The sequence below is a fragment of the Centroberyx gerrardi genome, chromosome 11 (assembly GCF_048128805.1).
Source record: "Centroberyx gerrardi isolate f3 chromosome 11, fCenGer3.hap1.cur.20231027, whole genome shotgun sequence".
Lineage (NCBI taxonomy): Eukaryota > Metazoa > Chordata > Actinopteri > Beryciformes > Berycidae > Centroberyx > Centroberyx gerrardi.
Genome location: NC_136007.1, coordinates 9,129,438 through 9,149,492, shown reverse-complemented (window position 1 = coordinate 9,149,492; position 20,055 = coordinate 9,129,438). Strand labels below are relative to the sequence as shown.

Here is a 20,055-nt window from a genome sequence, read left to right as displayed (position 1 = left end):
CAGGATTTGCTGACCAGAAGAAAAACTGTCACATGAGAATATCATTCTGCTGGCAGCCAGGCTGTAAATTGGTGTGGATGTGGACGGGCAGGGAGAGACCTGAGGCACATGTTGGCCATCCAGTGACGGGAGACAAGCCAGACACATCGCAGAGCCGCTGACAGGCTGTCTTACTGAGCTCCTCTCCTGTCGAGGGTCATCTATATCAGAGGTGACAGTAGGCGCTATTGTGTGCATTGTGTGTGTGTGTGTGTGTATAAGTGGGTTTGAGAAAGACAGGGGCTTTGCTAATGACCGGGGTTATGCCATGGCTAGTTTCCAGGGTCAACAATACTTACGAGAGCAGAGAATGTTAACTCACCATTTTCGGTGACATGACTAGGGGCTATGTGAGTAACTAGTTACCATGGCATAGCATTTGCTTCCCCAGGCTACTGCAGCTATTCCTACCCCGACAGTGGGTGGCAATATGATGTCACGGCTAAAAACGCAGCGTTGTCATTGTGAGTAACTGCAGCGACGCAGCAGCATGATTAAACACCAGACAGGAAGTCTGCAGAGTTTGATTGCTTTGTTGTAAACATTGTGTTTACTTTGAGCAGAGACAGATGATTATCCCTCTCTCAGACACACTAATAGCCTTCAAATTACTGAGAGAAAGGCTGAATTGTATAGGATTTATGACAGCCAGTAAGAAGAAACTATTTTCCTTAGGATCATTTGAAGAGTTTATTACCAAAAGAATACATTAAAAATGAAGCTCTCCACAATATAAAGAATCCAGTAAAAGTGCTATCCTTTTATCAAGCGCTGACACAAGTTGCCCACTGTCCTCTAAAAAGTACCACAACTCGTTTTGATTTTGGTGCAATATGTATTTTGATTGATAAATCATTCCGAACGTCTTTTTTGCCTCAACTATTGTTCCTTACTTGCTCCAAATCCTAATATTTTTTGACAAATCTTCTAGACAACCCGAACTGCATCCATGAATGTATTTCCATCACTTCAAATAACCAAAAAAAAAAACAAGCCTCTACTTTCAAAAGCGTAAGCCTCTCTCTCTCTCTATCTCTCTCTCTCTCGGTTTTATACATGTTCCAGGTTACCTTGTCTAAAAATGGCTTCATTATTTCTTATTCACACACTGAGGAGAGATGCGATTCACACTCATTGCATAACCACCAAGTTCTAAAATTCAACCCTCACCCTCCCTTCTCCCCATGTTTAATACATCATCTTTTTTCGCTCCTATTTTCTGTTCTACCCATTTGAACTGGCTTTGGCATGGGGGCGGGGTGGCAGATTTATCCTCACAGAACAATCGCAGCACTGATGAGTAAATTCACTAATCCCAGATGTGCTCCCAGAAAAAAAACAAAAAAAAAACAACAACATAAAGATAAGCTGCAATTCAGAAAGACAAGATCTAATTCGTGCAAAGTAAAGCAAAGAGAGCAGAAGACAGAATCTGGTGGTTTGGTAATGAAAGAAAGCCGCAGCTCAACACTCATATTCAAAAAGCTTTCCAGAGGCCTCTAAAACAGAAGCTAGTTATCTTCTATGTGCATATGTTACCAAAAAATAAAAAAAAATGCCCGGAAAAAGATGGAAATACGGATAGATGGACAGATGAGTAGATATATTAAGACATGCAGACAGACAGAAGCAGTTGGAGAGAGAAAGAGAGTTAAAGAGAGAGAGAGAGAGAGAGAGAGAGAGAGAGAGAGAGAGAGAGAGAGAGAGAGAGAGATAAATGGATTCTGAAAGCAGTGAGCAACTATTGAATATAGAGTTAAGTGGACATTTACAGAAGCTGTCCAAAGTGCTGAAATAATCCTGACCATATTTGCTGTTGTTTAAAGCAATAATCTGCAACATTTTCATATAAATAAATGCTCTCTATCACTGATTTATATAACACAGTAGTGATTCAATCCATTCTACTCAAACTTTGTCAACAGAATATCCAAAAGAAAAAGACGTCACAGTCCTGGACACACTGTTTGATTGACAGGTGAACAGTGACAGAGAAGTGTCACAAAAAAAAATAAAAGGTTCAGACAGATAGATAGATTCGAACAAAATATACCCAGAAGAACCAGTAAACACTTGCTGTATTCTAACTTATATATTGCCCTAGGAAAGTTTGGTCTATTTTAATGAACATTCTCGCCTGCGGTTGTTCCACCCCCTAAAGTGTGGTGTCACAAAAATGAACAGCTCCCTAGAGAAGGAACCGGAAAAGATGGTGAAGACGACTATGACAGTCTTCAGGATGATTTTTCTGGGCATAACGGCACAATTTATTCTTTAACGATAACACACCTGTAATATAAAGCTCACTTGGATGTAAAAGTGCAGGCGAATATTGGATGAACCCACAAAATCAGTCTCCAATTCAATCTCAATTGAGTAATTCCATGCTTTAGAGTCTGGATTTGAGCTTTAACATAAAATTGTTCATGTTCACAAATATTTGCTTAAGTACTACTACTATAACATTGACATAGGCCTATAAATCTTGAGTAATGCTTTATTTTTAGTACCTTTATTAATCAAGAAGCTTTGCCATAAAAACGCCTGCACAAAAACACCAAATACACACCTGGGTCCTGAATGAGTTTTTTTCAATGATGTAATACTGTACATGTGCAAGTGCTCCATGTGCTTAAGTTCATACATGATCCCAGGTATCCAGCATGAATATTAACAATGCATCATCTCATAAAGATTCATGGAGAGTTTCATCTCGGGTAACACATTTTGTTTGAAGGCAAAGCTAATCCTCTTAGTAAACAGCGTCCAGGCTGAGATGACTTGGAATCTAATGTTTACCGCAGCCTATATGTTAATAGGCCCCAGATACAGGATGACATGTATTATCTGTGTCATGTATTATCATATATAATATGCACAGATAATACATGCTGTGCTGCATTCAATGGTTAAGGTAATATCATACTTATCAGATTATATTATACATAAATGCAGACACTGCTAAATTCTACTACTGTAGACACTGAGAAACACAAAACATAACCCCCCCTACTTAAAAAAAATACGTGTATTATATCAAGTGGTTCTCTAGAATTCAAATAATGTCGAGTGAAATTGTGGTTCAAGGAAAACCACAAACTCCTCATTCTGTTTATTATACTTCTAGTTTTATCCTCTATTGCCGTGTACAAATCATCCAGACATAGAATGTACCACGACTGCTGTCTCCTTATTTTGAGTGCTATTAGCTTTGAGACCCTGGGTTGCGGATGGAATAGTAGGCCAATTAGCAGAGTGGAGAGAGTACCAAGGACTCTGGTGTGTAATTTTATACCAATTTATTGAGCAGTGAGGGCCGGGCCCGGGCACTACTGCTCCACAGAGTAGCATTAACTTTGAACTGACTTCCGCCTCTACAACAAGTCAGTCTCAACACGGTAGCAAGAGGAGAGACAATTAGGTGTAGCTCAAGTGTGTGTGTGTGTGTGTGTCTGTGTGTGTGTGTGTAGTGTGTGTAGCTGTAGTAATAGCTGTTTCACATCACATGTCTTCAAATCGCTCATTCTACACATCCTTCAAAAAACACAGGGAGACTTCAGCAACATCTTCTCCCCAAGAGAAACTTAATACTTTGCTAGGCAGACAGTACTCCTCGCTCCCTCATGCCACTTTACAATAAGAGTTCACTATTCAAACACATACTGTGTGCTTCCTAAGAGGTATTATGCTTACACACTGGCCATCCAGGTACTTGCATGGTGCAGCTACCTTACAAGCAACGCTACCAGGCTCTCTTTATGTCTGTTTTCAGTACAAAGCAAAATTTTGCAGTCTACTGACACCTGAGGCAGCCAAATTTTCTAAAAGTCAACGTCTACTATCATGCAGGGCTGACAAAAAGCACAACATACGTTTACAATTGGTTCTTAAAACATCTGGGTATCCCCCCAATAAGCAGGGGAAAAGAGAGTATCCCTGCCTGTTTAGTTTTTTTTTTTGTTTGTTTGTTTGTTTTTTGCCACTAAGCCCACTTCTCCTTGTATATCTACAGGGAAATACAGCCTTGGTAGCAAATTATACTGTGCAGCTGGGGAAAGGTTGTCTACTTCATAAAGTATACATTATCCCCTTTCTTATAAGACATGGGACATGCATCAGAAAAAGAGGCATTTTCTTATAATAAAATGAATAGTAGTAGCAGTAGTAGTAGTAGCAGTAGCAGCAGATGTAATAATAGTAGTAGTAGTGGTAATGACAATAGTAGTTTTAAATTTTATTAAACATTTATTTATCTAGGTTTGTCCTGTGAGTTCAACGAAGCCTGACTGAGACAGGCATTTAACTGCCGAGCACAACATACAGTGAAAACATTTCATCATGAATACAGTGCATGTACCATATGTGTGTGACTGTCTCCCCACTCGCACCTCCAGGCTTCTGTGGTCCCTAATGCTCCCCCAGACACAATCTAACCCCGACCCCGTCAACTGCAGCCTGACCTCCCACTGTTAGATAATGTTATGGTGGAAGGACGCCGCAGTGTGACGGCTGCACCAGCAGCAGCCACGGGGGACACAAGCCTCCAAAAAGGCAGCTATGACAGCCTTGGCCTGTTTTTGCATTGGCCGAGCATCCTCTCCTCTCTTCTCTCCTCCGAACACGCCAACCCCCCCTCCCCCGCCTGCCTCCCATCTTTGCCTACCAGCATCCCAACCCACAGCAGGCACTAGCAACCCTCACACTCAGAAATGTCCACTCGCTTTCTCTCTCTTTCTCACTCTCGCAAATGAGATGATTTTCATTTTGCGCTCAATGTATTCCAGTGTCCTAGTTTATGTCTCTGACGCTCGTTGCGTTGCAGCTATGCCTGTGCTGCGGCGAAGGTTTGTAGTCACTGAAGGGGATGGGGAAAAAAAAAAATCGTGAGGAGTGTCAGTTATATTAATGAAGGTAAAGGGGGGTTGGACTTTTAAGCTGCAGGAGAGGAGGAATGGGAAGCCTTGGACACTACAAGGATTAGTCTATTCCCCGACCTTCAGTCATTGTACTCTATATTCCCATGTGCTTGATTGGTTGTCTTGTCCTTTTTCTCCAAAGAAGAACATCCATACAGAAACAGAGAGGACTAACTTAACAGAACAGCCCAAAAAACAGGGAAAAAAACAAAAAATAAATAAATAAATTCTATTTCCCCCCCTTAAACTCCCCTGTTTTTTTCTCTACTGTGCACCACAGGAGCTCTTTAATATGCAGGTGGTGGTTGATGAGGAGGAAAACAAGAGCCTTATTTTCCCAAAGCAATCTCTTTTCCTATGGCCTATCACCATTCCCAGTTTTCAGGTGTTAATTACTGGCTTATTAGACTGTCAACTGAGAGAGAAAGAGAGAGAGAAAGAGAGAGACAGAGAGAGGGAGGGAGGGAGTGTGACAAACTAGGACACAGGAATACACCGGGCACAAAATAAAAAGAGAGGGGAGAGAGAGAGAGAGAGAGAGAGAGAGAGAGAGAGAGAGAGAGAGAGAGAGAGAGAGAGAGAATACATTTGTGACCATGAATGTTAATGCATGGGAGCACGAGAGCAAGAAAGAGAGAGCGAGAGAAACAGAAAGCAGGAGAGAGAGAGAGAGAGAGAGAGAGAGAGAGAGAGAGAGAGAGAGAGAGAGAGAGAGAGAGAGAGAGAGAGAGAGAGAGAGAGAGCAGACATTTATGACGGTGAATATTGTGCATGGGGCGGGTTGGGATGCGTGTGGAGGGATGACAGAGGGGATGGGGAGGGGAGGGGAGGGGTGTAAATTGGTATTTAACTTCACAAAAGGAGGATTCTGGCTGAGTCAGAGCATTTTTCCTCCCACTCCTGCCCATCACAACTATCACCCAGCAGCAAGAGGGAGGGAGGGAGGGAGGGAGGGAGGGAGTGAGGGAGAGATTAGAGAGAGCTACTATTATAGCAGCAGAGTTGCACCACGGCTAATGGATTGTTTCACTGCTTCTTAACCTTTTTCTTCTTCAGCAAAGATGGAGTCATCCATGCTGTGACGGATGAAAAAGCTGCAACATATTATTACTATGATTAAATTACTGTTTTCATTTTCAGCATAAAGTCATGGATAGTCTACTGAACACACCAGTATTTTTGTTTGTTTGTGTTTGTGAAGACAATTTAGCAGCTTAATGCAGGTTAAGCGTATGTTTAGGTTTTTGTCCTTTTTGTGTCCTTTGTTTTCTTTAATTATTTCATTTGATTTCATTTATTTATTTTTTGTTTTGTTATGTCCCGGTTTTTTTTTGTTTTTTTTCTGTATATGTTGTGTCTCTCGATTGCTTTATAAGAGAAACAAAAAACATTTTGGGAACAGGAAAGATGAAATGAAGAACTAATGTTACCACAAGCTATGTACTTATTCTTTCAAGATTCCAATAAAAGAATTGATCACCAAAAAAAAAACAAAAAAAAAAACTTAAAGTAGACTATATCTTCTTGTGCATACTATTAAAATATACAGCCTGTATATGATTGGCTGTTGAGGTGTAAAATTAAAGGAAATCAAAGGAATATAATTGTTGAAAAAGACAGTGTGTCGTTTTCAACAAATATTCTCCTTTATCAACTTAACTGTTTTGAAACATTAAGATTGGTAGCAGTTTCACCTCAATGTGAATTTAGTGTGGGAATGATGCAAAGCCAGCCCTGCTGTATACTAAATATACACAGTGTGCTAAAACATTAGCATGCACCATAGAGAACTATAGAGATATTGGACACAAGCTGAAACTGACCCCAAACAACAATAAGTTGATGTTTGAGCATTTTTAAAAAGGTCTGTGCATTCTGTCTATCCAGATCTCATGTATTTCAGTTTTGTATCATTGTGAATTGTTTTGAGAATCCAGAGAATCCTCTGGTACTAATCGAGGCAAACTATAAATTGTAAAAAGCGAATAATTTCACACATTATGCTTGCGTTTTCACGGTTGTTTCATTTGATCAGGGATGTATTGCCTCAGTAACAATAAAAAACCTATTGACATTTTGGGTTTATTGCTTTTTGTCTCTCTCCAACTTTTCTTGATTAAAGCAGGCAGCCGGTGACAAGCCTCCTTGTCTCACCGGCATCATTTTCTCTAGGAATTCGATAACACTTTCCCCTTAATTTGCTTTGGATTTCTGCTATTGAACCCATGTGTGTCGTACTCATTACCGCAACGCCACTGGGGGATTTCACAAACCTCCTGACACAGAGACAATATTGCCACATGCCTGTCCCGTCTCTCTTCAAGTGGATTTCCTCAAAGGAATAGCTTTTCCGTTTGGCATTACAACGATAACACAACACAGCTTTGATGGAACCCGAGTCCTGGATTCATCAAGCCCAACACACATATACCAGAAAGAAAGAAAGAAAGAAAGAAAGGAAGAAAGAAAGAAAGAAAGAACCACTGACTGATGATTGCATTACAAAAATGTACATTCCAAGGGCAAAATCGTGTCGGTGCCTGATGTGCTGCTTCTTGATCTTGGGTTAGTTTGTTGCAGTTGTGGTTGAATTTCTCTTGTTGTATGTGAGGGTGTGTGTGTGTGTGTGTGTGTGTGTGTGTGTGTGTACATGAAGGTTAAAGGGATGGTCAACCCAGTTAAAAATGTTAATTTCAATTTTCTTATTTAATATCATATCATATCAGTAAACACTAGTAAAGACTAAACAAGACTAGTATCACTCTTGCATGCTATGTTCATCATCCACCAAGATTTGAGTGTTCCTAGCATTCAATCACTATAATAAAATGGGGCTTTGGTATTGGGTATTGCATTTTCTATAGTGATACAACTCAAGAGAGCTGCCTGGGCGTTTTCTCTGCACTTTGGTCGAGGGAGCTTCACTATAGACTGGAGAGAGAGAGCGGCGTGTTGAGGTCGTGTTCTGATTGGATTTCCCCACTCTTACGTGTGAAAGTAGTTTTTAATCCCGCCTCAGCAAAATGGCTCAGATTCTTGTTTTTTTTTTACACCCAGCAATGACTAAAAATAAAATTTTAATGAGAAATTGCATATTTTAGTTGGCTATCCCTTTAAATTATGGTCTAGGTCCCCATATGCAGCACTGAGAGGCCAAAGAGAAGAGAACAACGATGCACTCTACTATGCTATAAGGGGAATCCTCTGGTATGCAAGAGAGTGACTGCGTACATGTGTGTGTGCGTTTGTATGTAGGTGCGCATGGGTGTGTATGTCACCCCCTCGCTCTCTCCCTTGCCTGGCCACTTCCTTTCACCCACAATGCCTCCAGATTCGCCCCATCAAAGAATCATCTGCAAACTGTGGAGCTCCATAATCGGGAAAGGGCCACTGATGTGTCCCGGGGCTTTCTCGACTCAAACTGAATCACACAGGCCGGCGCACACAGACAACAGGGCCGCACGCCACAGCTTCTAGAAGGTCACTCCAAGAATAGCTTTCAATACAAAAAAACAGACAGAAGGGCGCACACTGAAATGTGCATGCGAGCAAATGGACGTATACAAACGTTCATGCATTCATGCATGCACACAGGCGGGCACTGAAGCACTCTTAGACACTTCTAAACACACACATGCATGCACACATGCACACATGCACCATGCGTGCACACAGGCTCACAGCAGAGCATGCTTAAATAAATAAAGACACACACATGCACGCGCTCGCACACACACACAAGGATAGCAAATTAACCATCCGATGTTCTGCTTAAACCATTCCATGATTCACTGCAGAGAGAAGGGGGGAGAGTGGCAGATCAAGACAGAAAGACAGCAAATGGCATTGATTCCCTTTACGCTTGGGAGGAACGCCTCTTGCCCTTCTAAATGATGCTTTTTCAACTCATTTATTCCGTTAATGTGCTTGGAAGACAGGCAATGCCAGCAGAGAGATCCCTGGAATAGTATTTGATGGCTAATGTAAATACACCCCACTAGCTACATTTGCAAAGGTATAAATAGATGTGGACAAAAACAGTAATTGCCCATTTCTTTATAAAACAAACCACCCATTGACCTTGCTTCTCCTGTCACACTATCTTTCCCTTTACCTCCTCTCTGTTTATCGTACACTTGCATTTATAATGTATTTCTGCATCTTAAATTCTTTCATCTGTATCTCTCTCTTTTTTTGCTTGACCCATCTGTTAGTGTAGCTTCCCAGCAGAATAGGCAATAATTGTCATGTCCTGCATAACTCTATATTTTGTGCTGGACTTCTATTTGGGTAAATAAAGAGCCTCCCAAGTAAATTTTGCTTTTAGATTGATTGTCTGTGTTATATCGCACTAAGTTGGCATTTAAACCTGGCGTTTGTTGCTGATGTCATTTATAAAAATAAATGATTTAACAATGTCAAGCACTAAAAGCATGTTAGTGAAGTACGACGACAGTAAGTCATTGCATCTATAGTACATCACATGGGATTATTTACAGGGTCACACTGTATTTCAGATACTGTCTGTGCTGAAACAGAACCTAGATGAGGCAGCAAGCCATTTGTAATTTGCTGTATGTTACATTAGCTTCACAAAAGTAGTGATAATCAATTAGGAGTATATAGAATAGTCAGATAATGTTAGATATGTCAGATAATGTCAGAAAAAGCTAGCCAATGCTAGCCTCATTAGCTTATAGTTACTAGGGTATAAGAGACTTAAGTGCCTGACCAAAGATCATATACTGAGCTTGTTAGAAAAAATGTGGACAAAAATGCATCCAACATATAGTCTACTTAGATATATCCACACATTTTGCACACAGCAACCCCCCACCCCCCTCACTTAACCAAAGTAAACTGCCAACATGTGGGAATCACTGTGTGAACAGTGATCAGAATGTTATTCACGTGTTTCAGCGTTAAAAGGAATTTCCAATTACGAGATCAATAAAGTTCTACTTCTATAACTCCTACTATTCTGTCCCAACGTCCTTACCTTCCTTACAGTTTCATTCCCTTCCCATGTCTCTTCTCTTTCTACCATTTGTCCACTGCTCCTCTTTCTCCCTCGCTCTCTTTTCTCTCTCTCTCTCTCTTCCTGTCTGCACTGTGATATTTCTGATCCTTCCTGATCTCCAGGCTGGCAGACGGGTTTGAGCACAGCTCCCTGCACCCAGCTTAACCTGGTCACTGAAGGGTTAACTTTGCAATAAAGTTAGCCGAGTACCTAGTGCCTCAAATGCCATGTCTTACAGCCAAATCCTCTGTATCTCTTTCATCTTCTCTCTCTCCATCTCTCTCTCTCTCTATCTCTCTCCGTTCTGTCCACCAGTGTCCTTCCAAGGCTCCTTACTTGTCATAAGCAGCAGGGAGCCAGAGGGAGATGGGTGTGTGTGTGTGTGTGTGTGTGTGTGTGTGTGTGTGTGTGTGTGTGCAGGTGTCCCTGTCTTTCCGTGTGTTTGTGTGTGTCTGAGCCTTTGTGTGTTTTTGTGGGACCGTATATATTTGTTTTCCCAGGTCTGTGTGCTGTCTGTGTGTGTGCATGTGCGTGGAAATGTGTGTGTGTGTGTGTGTGTGCCTGTGTGTCTAAGTCTGTGTGTGCTTGTAAATGCAGGTATAGGCTCCCAGGCACTACGGGCGGCTCTGATGTGAACTGACATGTTGCGAGACCAAGCCTTTGGACACTGGCTGAGGCAGAGACAAGGAAAGCCAAATAAAAACAGACATAGCCTGCGTAAAAACCTAAAATACAACTGCAGCAGAGCAGCAGATGGCACATCACCCCCCCAACCCCCTTTCATTTCAATATCTCTCAATCTTTCTTGTATCATGCATCACTATTCATCATCCCTTTTTATTAAAAAAGAAAAAAAAAAACTCTCAGAGAATACAAGTGCAGAATACATGAATGCATGAGAGTGGCGCCGTGACAAGTTGAGCCTGGGAGAGACTGGCTTGTCTCATGGAATGAGAGGGAATCTCTTCCTCTGGCTATTCACCACAGTCATCACTGTCTGCATCAGGCCAATGCACCTGCCTGCCTGTCTGCCTGCCTTACCGTTTCCATTTGTCCCTCTGTTGCCTTACCTGACCCACTCCAGCACAGTTTAAAGTAATAATCTGTGACATTTTCATATATATTATGTCCGTTTTGCTACTCTCTATTGTCGATTGATGTAATACAACAGTGATTTGTTGTTTTAAACACCCGGTCTCTGGTACGTCTTTCCAGGGAAAAAAAATCCACATTTCTGGAAGCAGCAACAGCAATTTGTTGAGAATAAATAGAAGAACTAGGTAGTTAGCATGAGCAGAAACTTCAGAAACCCAAACTTCATGAACAGAATGTCCAATTAATGAAATAAAAAAAAACCTCACAGTACTGGACGCACTGTTTGATTGCTCAGTGATCTCTGGGAATTATGCAGTGCAAAAACCCCATAGCAACAACCAAACCAAATCATGAAAACCAATCATGTCCCCATTATAAAAAATTTAAAAAAATGAGGATCTCGCAGATTAGCACTTTAGAGAGTTAATTAAACATACTAATAAAAGAGTGCTGGAGCTCCTTTATATTAACTTTTGGCTGTAATGGCTGCTCTTTTCTAAAATGCAAAGTCATGTACGCTGTACTCACTGAGCAAACACTGTGAACACATCCGACTAAAATAGAACTCGATAAGTAAATTTAAAAGATTGTAATTAATCTTTTGACTTGCCCCCCCCCCCCCCCAACAAGGAGGTCAAAGCGTAGGATCGGCTACAGAGCAGCGTCCCCGGAGCTGGCAGCGAGTCAGTGTCTTGCTCAAGGACAATTCAGCAGGGCAGATGCTCGCCGACATGAGGGCTCGACCCCGGGTTTTCCGGTTGAAGGACGGTCTCTCTGTTCACTACGCCGGCCTGCTGGCCTGAGAGCACAGACAGTCCGCCACTAGCAGAAACCTTTCAGTCGAGATTACTAAAATTATTAACAAGTAACAAGTTTGTGTGTATGACAGAGTGTAAATTACGGCCATAATTTATACTCTTTCATACACACAAACTTCATGGTGATGTGGATGGTGTGTGCATGCCTACACACACCATAATTCACACACACACACTCTCACACACTTTTCCACACACTCCCACACCCACCCACACGCTTTGTAGTTTAGTTTAGGTGTAGTGTGGAATATCTATAAATATTTAACTATTGCTATTGTAAAATTGTATGTTCTGTGTACTGTTTTTTCCTCTTTTCTGTTCTCCATCGAGAATAAAGTCAATCAATCAATTTAGTGTTAGTTTCAAAAGTCAGTGGTCACCAAAGTAAAAATGACACATCCTAATCGCTAGGATGATGATTAGAATCATCTTTTTTCCCCCTAGAATTAAAATGCACAACAACCGCTGATTGACAATGATACAGCATATTAACAAAAATACCTACATCCTCAGCTCACCTTTCCGGAGCATTACCTACCACCATTAGATATAGTTAACATGACTAGACGTTCATGAGGCTGCCCCCTCCCTCCTCCCCCCCTCCCATCTGATTATAATTGAGACAGATGTTGTGTTCATGAATCTTGAAGCAGGGCAGATAGCCGAACTGACGGTAAGATAACACAAGAGGTCTCCCAGCCGCAGTCAAGGTTCTCTAGTCTGACAAGAGAGCAGATGGTTGTTTATGTAAATAACAGACCAAAAAGACAAGAGAGAGTCTGAGAATGTTAGAAATCAGCTCATCCTCCCACATGCTTTTGCCTTCCATGCTTTCACTTTAAAAGCTCATGTTTTGATCAAAACAGAAAAAAATGAGGAGTGTGCAGTCTTTTTTTCAATTTGTAAAGGCATGCTTTGGTCATACGACTGCATGCTCATGGCTGTTGCCTCTCTCTCCCCCTCTCTGTGTTTGTATGTGTGTGTGTGTGTGTGTGTGTGTTAGCAAACAGCTGAGCTTCATGCTGCCGTGACACTCTCTTGAACTGTGGTGAATTACAGTACCTCTGTTGTGCTTAGTGACTTCAGTTAGTATTACCGTGGGGAGATGTGGCTAGCTCGTGTATGTGTGTGTGTGTGTATTTGTGTGTGCATGTGTGTTTCTGTGTGTGTGTGTGTGTGTGTGTGTGTGTGAACATAAAGACTAAACAGCTGTCGAAGCAGCCGTGCATGGCGGAGAGATAGAGCTTTGGTTTGTTAGCTGCCATTGAAAACAAACCGAGCATTTTGCTCTGTCAGGAATCTGATTCAAGCAGGAAAAAAACAAAAAAACAACACTGACAAAATGGCTAATTGTGGCCCAACGTGGAAAAAAAACAAGCACATTGTGAGAGATAGCCTCTTCACTCAGAGCTTTAAATTATATATCACATAATCCTAAAAATATTTTGTAATGGATAATTTCTTTTAATAAGTGACTTTGTTTGAATTACTAAAAAGTACATTGACATCAAACTTTTGCAGATATAAAATGGGTCTCCTGTAAATGCCAGCTGAGCCTGGGTTCATGGCATTTCAATGTTGTTTTCCACCATTGTACAGCAGTGGATTACCTAACAGATAATAGCTATATTACACTGTCAGCAAACACTCCAGATACAATAACACCTCCAGGTTAACTCTTTATTCTAACAGATCATTGTTCAGTATATATAGTTCCACCACCGCCAACTACTGACATAAAATATCCACCTCTAAAGTGGCCCTCACACACACACACACACACACACACATACTCACACACACACACACACACACACACACCCACATGAGCTTGACTGACACTCTGCGGTTGTTTCATTTTCTTGTTTCGGGGCCAATCAGATTCCATCCATCGCTTCTGTCTGTCTAAGTCAAGTTCAAGTAAAGAGTTGATTTCCACTGAACACTATAAATCCATTTTTGAAAAACAGCAACAACAGCAACAAAACATCTTATGTGAAGTTCACCATTCAATATATCTAAAATATAGAGGATCCAGTCTGCAAAAGTGTCATCAATTTGTCATTCAAGGACTTAAATTTCCTAGTATATTTAAAAAAAGTACCAAGATCTGTTTACATTTTATGCAATCAATCAGGAAAGAGTAGGCGGTACTTGTCAAATGATGGATATCTCATTTCCTAAACAAACTTGGTATTTTTCAACAGATAGCATTGGTTTATGCTTTTGGCTTTTAGGTTTGTATAGACAAAGTTGATGAAGCATAAATTTCTATCAGAATTTTATCTATTTTGACAGAAAGAAAATACAAACTGGCTGATTTTTTTTTGGGACCAGACAGGTACATCACAGAATTGTCAAAGTCAATTTAGCCCATATAATTGAAGAAGCAATCTTCAAGTTTGTTTAGGGAAGAGGGAGATGGTGAGAACTTGGATTAGACTGTCATTCAGTTGCCTTGTTGTATGATTTAACTTCAAAGAATAACAACAAAAAGCAGAAAGCGGAAAGCGTCATGCACAGTGTTTGGTTAGTCGCAGGTTCAGCAGATGAGTTAAGACTGTAAATGAGTTATGAATGTAAGGAGAGGTGAGAGATTAGCCGTGGACATCAAAGTTTCTAATTCTAACAAGCCAAATAACAGCCACACTACATCCACTTTCTGTCTGTTTTGTGATCGATGAATCTGGCCGCTCAACACTCAACCAGCTTAAACTATAATGACCTTAAAAAAAGTAATACTAAAGACATTATAGCACAGTTCCTTCTCGCTCTTTTAGAGAGGATTAGAATCCAAAACTGTTGATGACAGGGCGTATTTTTCTTTTTCTGTTCAATACTTTTTAATAATATGCATTTGTGTTATCTGTTTCTCACAAGACAAACAAGGCTCTTATTGTGAAAGGGAAGAAGTCTACAGTTTACTAATAACTAGACATACTGACCTGCAGATGATAGCAAGAATAATGACCCCACTACCACATGTCTGATACAATTACCTCTACATTGTATAGCCTCCCAGCCTATGTCCTAAATGGATGGAGTATAGCCAAGAAAGATCCATTCCCCTTGATCAATACTCACTTAAGGGAATAGCCTAAATAAATTGAATATCTCGTAAAAAAAAAAACAGAATTTACAATCACTGTCACAGGAAGCTAAAAAGGAGAAGATTGCACCATTTATGATGGTGATAATAGGCATACATATGATAGTCTTTTTCTTTTAATCATTTCTCATTCAGCAGCATGCCAGCACATGTTTCTGAGTGATTAAACAGTAGGATTTATGAGGAAGTCTTTGATTCTACAGACATTATTTTAGCTTTTCAGTCAGTTCCTCAGGCAGATGCAGTTAATCTAATGAGATAGATTTCATTTTTGCCAAAGGTAACATTCTCCGGCAGGCTCTTTGCTTCACACCACAGACAAGCCCCAGATTGCATAAAGACTCCATACATTTACATATGATTGTATTGCACAACAATACATACATTACTTACCAACCTCATATGAATATAAACATAAACAAACAAGCATATGCATGCAACACACACTTTTAGCCATTCTCTAAGACATGAACACTGTCTACAGAAAGCAGCTGTTCTCCCTCAAGCAAAGCCATATTCCTGCATTATTTTCTAATGGAATACAGCCAATACACAATAAAAAATTCTGTATGAATAATGTTCATATTCCCTCTGCTCTCTCTGTTATTTAATGGGCACCACATACTCTAAATTCATGCACTCTTGTTAGAGCACACGACAAAGGACAATTGTCTAGAGGATGGCAGATTAATGTAAAGTAGAGTTGGAAAAAAATGAAAAGGTTTCATTCCAAAATGCTAATATCCATTTTGGAAAACTTTTGCAACCTGAAATTTATCAGTCAATATTTTAAAAACAGAAATGATTTTTACCTGAACAACCATTTTGTAAGTAAAGATATCACAGTGTCTCATAACTTTAATAGCTAAGCTATAATGTACTGTACTTTTACACCAGCAATCATTCTGTAAGAGTGGGTGTCTGTTTTTTTTCAAAACTGTGAATATCTGCAACTCTTGAAACAGAGTTGGGTAGAAAAAAGCAGACATATACAGTAGAATAGGATGGAAATGGAACAGAAAATGGAAATAGTTGCAAATCATTTTTAGTGTTTGTTTCAACCTACTAGTTAGAGTGGCCTTCAGATTGGTGGGGTTTACCACATTAGGACAATTCAGATAGATAGATAATGTATATGCCGTGTAATAAAAATATACTAAACTGACTTTTAAATATTTTATTGTCCTGTGATTTTTGGTGGAAAAGAGCGAGTGTGTCCAGTCGGCTTTCTTTAGATAAACAGTACAAATCAGTAAAAATAAATAAAACTAAAAAAGGGCAAAAATGACATTACAAAATACTATTTTGAGTGGATGGAGTTCTTACCTGAGACGGTCCTGACGATCTCAGAAGTGTTCCTCAGGCCGACGAAGGAGAACTGGTAGAGCCTCCAGGAGCGAATGTCCCCAACCTCCACTGAGCTCCTCTTCCACTTGTACACTATCTCCTCCCTGGGGTAACCATCTGGACGGGAGAGAGGGGAGTTAGCAAGACTTAGAGCTGAGTAGATACTAACAGAGAAGAAGAGAAGACAAGACAAGACAAGAGAAGAGAGGAGAAGAGAAGAGAAGAGGAGAGGAGAAGAGAGGAGAGAAGAGAAGAGAAGAGAAGAGGAGAGAAGAGAAGGGACGGGAAGGGAAGATAGGAATTGTGATGTAAAGAATGACACGTTCATTTTTCATATGCTCTTTAATTTGTATTGTCTGTCCTATTATCCCTTTCAACACAGATGGGCAGTATTAACACTGCATGTTTCTGCATTATTTACTTGTCTTTTGTGATCTGTATTCAGCATTCATGAAAAAATCTAATAAGTAATGCATTTTGTATCAAGATACTCTTGAGATTTGTATTTGTAACACTGAAATACCTTCTGGCAAAGATGAAAATTTTAATGAAGAAAAATGTAATTACAAAGTCTATTTCTGCCATGTAAAGGTTACTTGAGTGGCTGAGTGCTGTGATATTACATTGATCAGAACAAGAGAAAATCAACTGACTGATCCCACTGGTACGTTTCAGTCTTCCAGAGGGACCGGTGCATGAAGATCAGGTTAGTTAACCAAAGACACTGGAAGGACAGATGGCACAGAGTGCTGTCTTCCAGGGAAACCTGCTCTGCAGCCAGTATCATCACATTCACTTTGGTGGAAGACCCATGTCCTATGTGAATAAAGACTATCTGCATGGCAATAATTAAGTTGGAATAAAACCATTCCCGAGATAAATTTATTAAAATGTCTTCTGCAGTCCAAAAATAAGATAAAAACTCCAGTTTTATTTGGTTTCACCATTCACCATTGCTGATAATATGCCCCCTTAGATGTGCCTGCTGCTTTACAATATGACACAATAAGACATAATATAATGTGATGCAACACGATAGAATATGAAACAATACCGTTCAACTTTATTTGTCTCCTGTGACAGTTCATTTCAGAGCAATCCAATGATGAACACTGCCGTACTCACAAATGTCAAACAAAGCAGGTTCCACATCAAACTATAGTGTAGCTTGCAAATAAACAGTTTCATTAAAGTATCATTACACTGCAGACTCCAGCAAGCCATGTTGACAACATATCTTGCCCATCTGTGGAGAAAAAGCTACTTTTCTGACACATTGACGATTTAAAAGCAAATGTAACAAAATTGCTCCATGACTTGCTATAAGTTGGATTTGAATTCGATTACCTCATGAGTATTCCAGTAAAAACCGCAATGGGAATCTCTCTGTTCAGGTCTGCTTCACTGAGAAGGGCAGAAGTATTATCATAATCAAATATGATTTTCTATTATTGAACTTCTCTTTGGTTGTCAGATTAAAAGAATAGATGGCAAAAACAAACGAACAAACAAAAAATCACTGTGCATGACTTCCTGTGGTACACAATTAAGCTTCTCTCCAACTCTCTGATAGCAAATTAAATGAATGCGCTGGATAAAATAAATGCACCCCGGTACTGGCACTACATTTTGACTATATGTTAATGATCTCCAGCTAACTCTCTTTAGTTTTCAGTCTAGTGGGCAGGACACCAAAGGGATGAACTGTGTGCAGGATGGGCGGGAGGGGTCGAACATTCCTCAGCGCAAACTTTAATGGGCTTTATAATTAAAGTGCTCTCAGACATCCAGTAATGCCGGACCTCAGAGGAACATGGGATGGAAGGCTTTGCCCATTTCCCACATTACGGCCAGCCAGCCAGCCAGTCTGCCCCTCCACTGGCAATGCATCCAGGGTATATTATTGATTCAGCGTCCTTTTGGGAAGTTAGAAGAACAATGATCTTGGAGATGAATATCAAACTTAGACTTTGTTGAACTAATTGTAACCAATTCTGAATGGCTGCTGCAATCAAGAAATAAAAATGAGTATGCATTTTTGCAGAACCTGACATGATATACTGTATTGTTTGGGAAATATATGGGGAAGATATGGGCTACCGATGAAGAGAAGTCAACTATAAATTATTCTTTTCACTGCTGATTGAATGCACTGATCTAAATTCTGGGGAGAGTTAAAACTGAGGAGAGTTACAACCACTGCAAGAGAGGTTGCATTAGAAAATGTACCATGCTTCACGGCTGTAACAGGCACACTTTGTGGCACGTGCTGAGAAAATATGCCGCGTGATGAATCGCTGCTCACTGCTCTGCCTGCTGCTTCTATGAGATGGAGCCCATGAACATCAACCGATTTTCGGAGTGCCGAAAACATCCACGGCTTTCATCAAATTTAAATGCATGCTTCTGTTCCGTTTTTAGGCCTACAACCCCCCCCGTTCCTCTTTCTTGTTGCTCTGCAGCTATTTAGGAAGCATTCTCTCTGGAGAATATCCCATGGTGCATCTCTCTGTAGCTCCATAACAGACTCATTAGCATAACTTACCCCCATCCGCTCCTCACATGGAGGATTGGCTCAGTCGGACTTGTGTCATCCATTGAAACGTCTTCAGAACAATATTGATAAAATGTCGGCAAATCAATCACTCCTTTGGTTATTGAACCATTTCAGTTACATAATCCTCAATATGTCTGCCTGGCAATGTTAGACCTAATATGGAGTCCACTTACAGAATGCCAGTATGTTCTATGAATAAATGAATGAACAAAATATATGTGCTGACATTTATCATATTGTAATTATAACGCAATACATTTTACTTTTTTGAAATCCAAAGAATTCCTTAATTTGGCCTAGAATACACAGTCGTATTTTGCGCATAGTGCTTATAATGATGTCTTCATTGGGCTCATATGGTGCTTGTTCATGGCCACAGTGGGTGTCAGTGCCAAGGAAGGTGTGTGTGTATTTGTGTGTGTGTGTGTGTGTGTGTGTGTGATAGATGAGATAGAGCAAGAGAGGGAGGGGTGAGACAGTGGGGTTTCAGCATATGGCCAAACTTACAGCTTGAAAACTCCAGGGGACAGGAGTGCTCATCCATTGGGAAGTTGTTCAGTTTAAGCTGGCACTCGGCATCGATGGTCAACCTGCAGAGACACATTGTTTGCATCCACTGTATCAACTGCTATTATATAAAAAATCTAAATCTATAATATGCAAAACCTCAACAATAGAGAGTACATTTATTATACAATACAAAATATTATGTAATTCATGTCACCTGAGATGCAGTTTTACCATAAAAAAAAGAGTTTACTGTTACTTTTTTTACGAGTTTACATTTACTTTTGTTGGATGCATTGCCTAACTAAGAATACAACCCCTAACCTTATCAGTATTAACACCAGGCATTATTAATTAAAATTTCACACAACAGAATTTCTGTTTTCCGCAACAACACAGCAGTCTTCTCTTCACACTTCAGGGAGTTTTGAAGGCAAAGTCATTAAACTTCCCCTTAATGAGAGTATGACCTTAAATGACTTTACCCATCCATGCACTCACTATTGTCATGTATCATTTTCCTCTGAATCAGAGCGGCCGTGCTAATTGCCACTGGTTAAATTCTGAGTTCCTTAACAAATTAATGAAGTGGAGGGGTACTGTTCTGCGCAGGAGAACATCCATCACGGCTTGATTGAGTCGAGCAG

The 20,055-nt window shown here is 40.2% G+C and overlaps 1 protein-coding gene across 4 annotated transcripts in view; it reads right to left on the bottom strand.

The window, feature by feature from the left end:
• The window catches only part of gabrg2 (gamma-aminobutyric acid type A receptor subunit gamma2), a 55,303-nt gene that overhangs the window by 14,339 nt on the left and 20,909 nt on the right, over positions 1-20,055 (bottom strand). For all 4 annotated transcript variants that reach the window (XM_071910682.1, XM_071910683.1, XM_071910684.1 and 1 more), the window contains 2 exons: positions 19,409-19,491; positions 16,324-16,461 (listed from right to left, as the gene is read on the bottom strand). In XM_071910682.1, the coding sequence (XP_071766783.1) occupies positions 16,324-16,461; positions 19,409-19,491 (221 nt within the window). The remainder of the gene's footprint in view (positions 1-16,323; positions 16,462-19,408; positions 19,492-20,055) is intronic.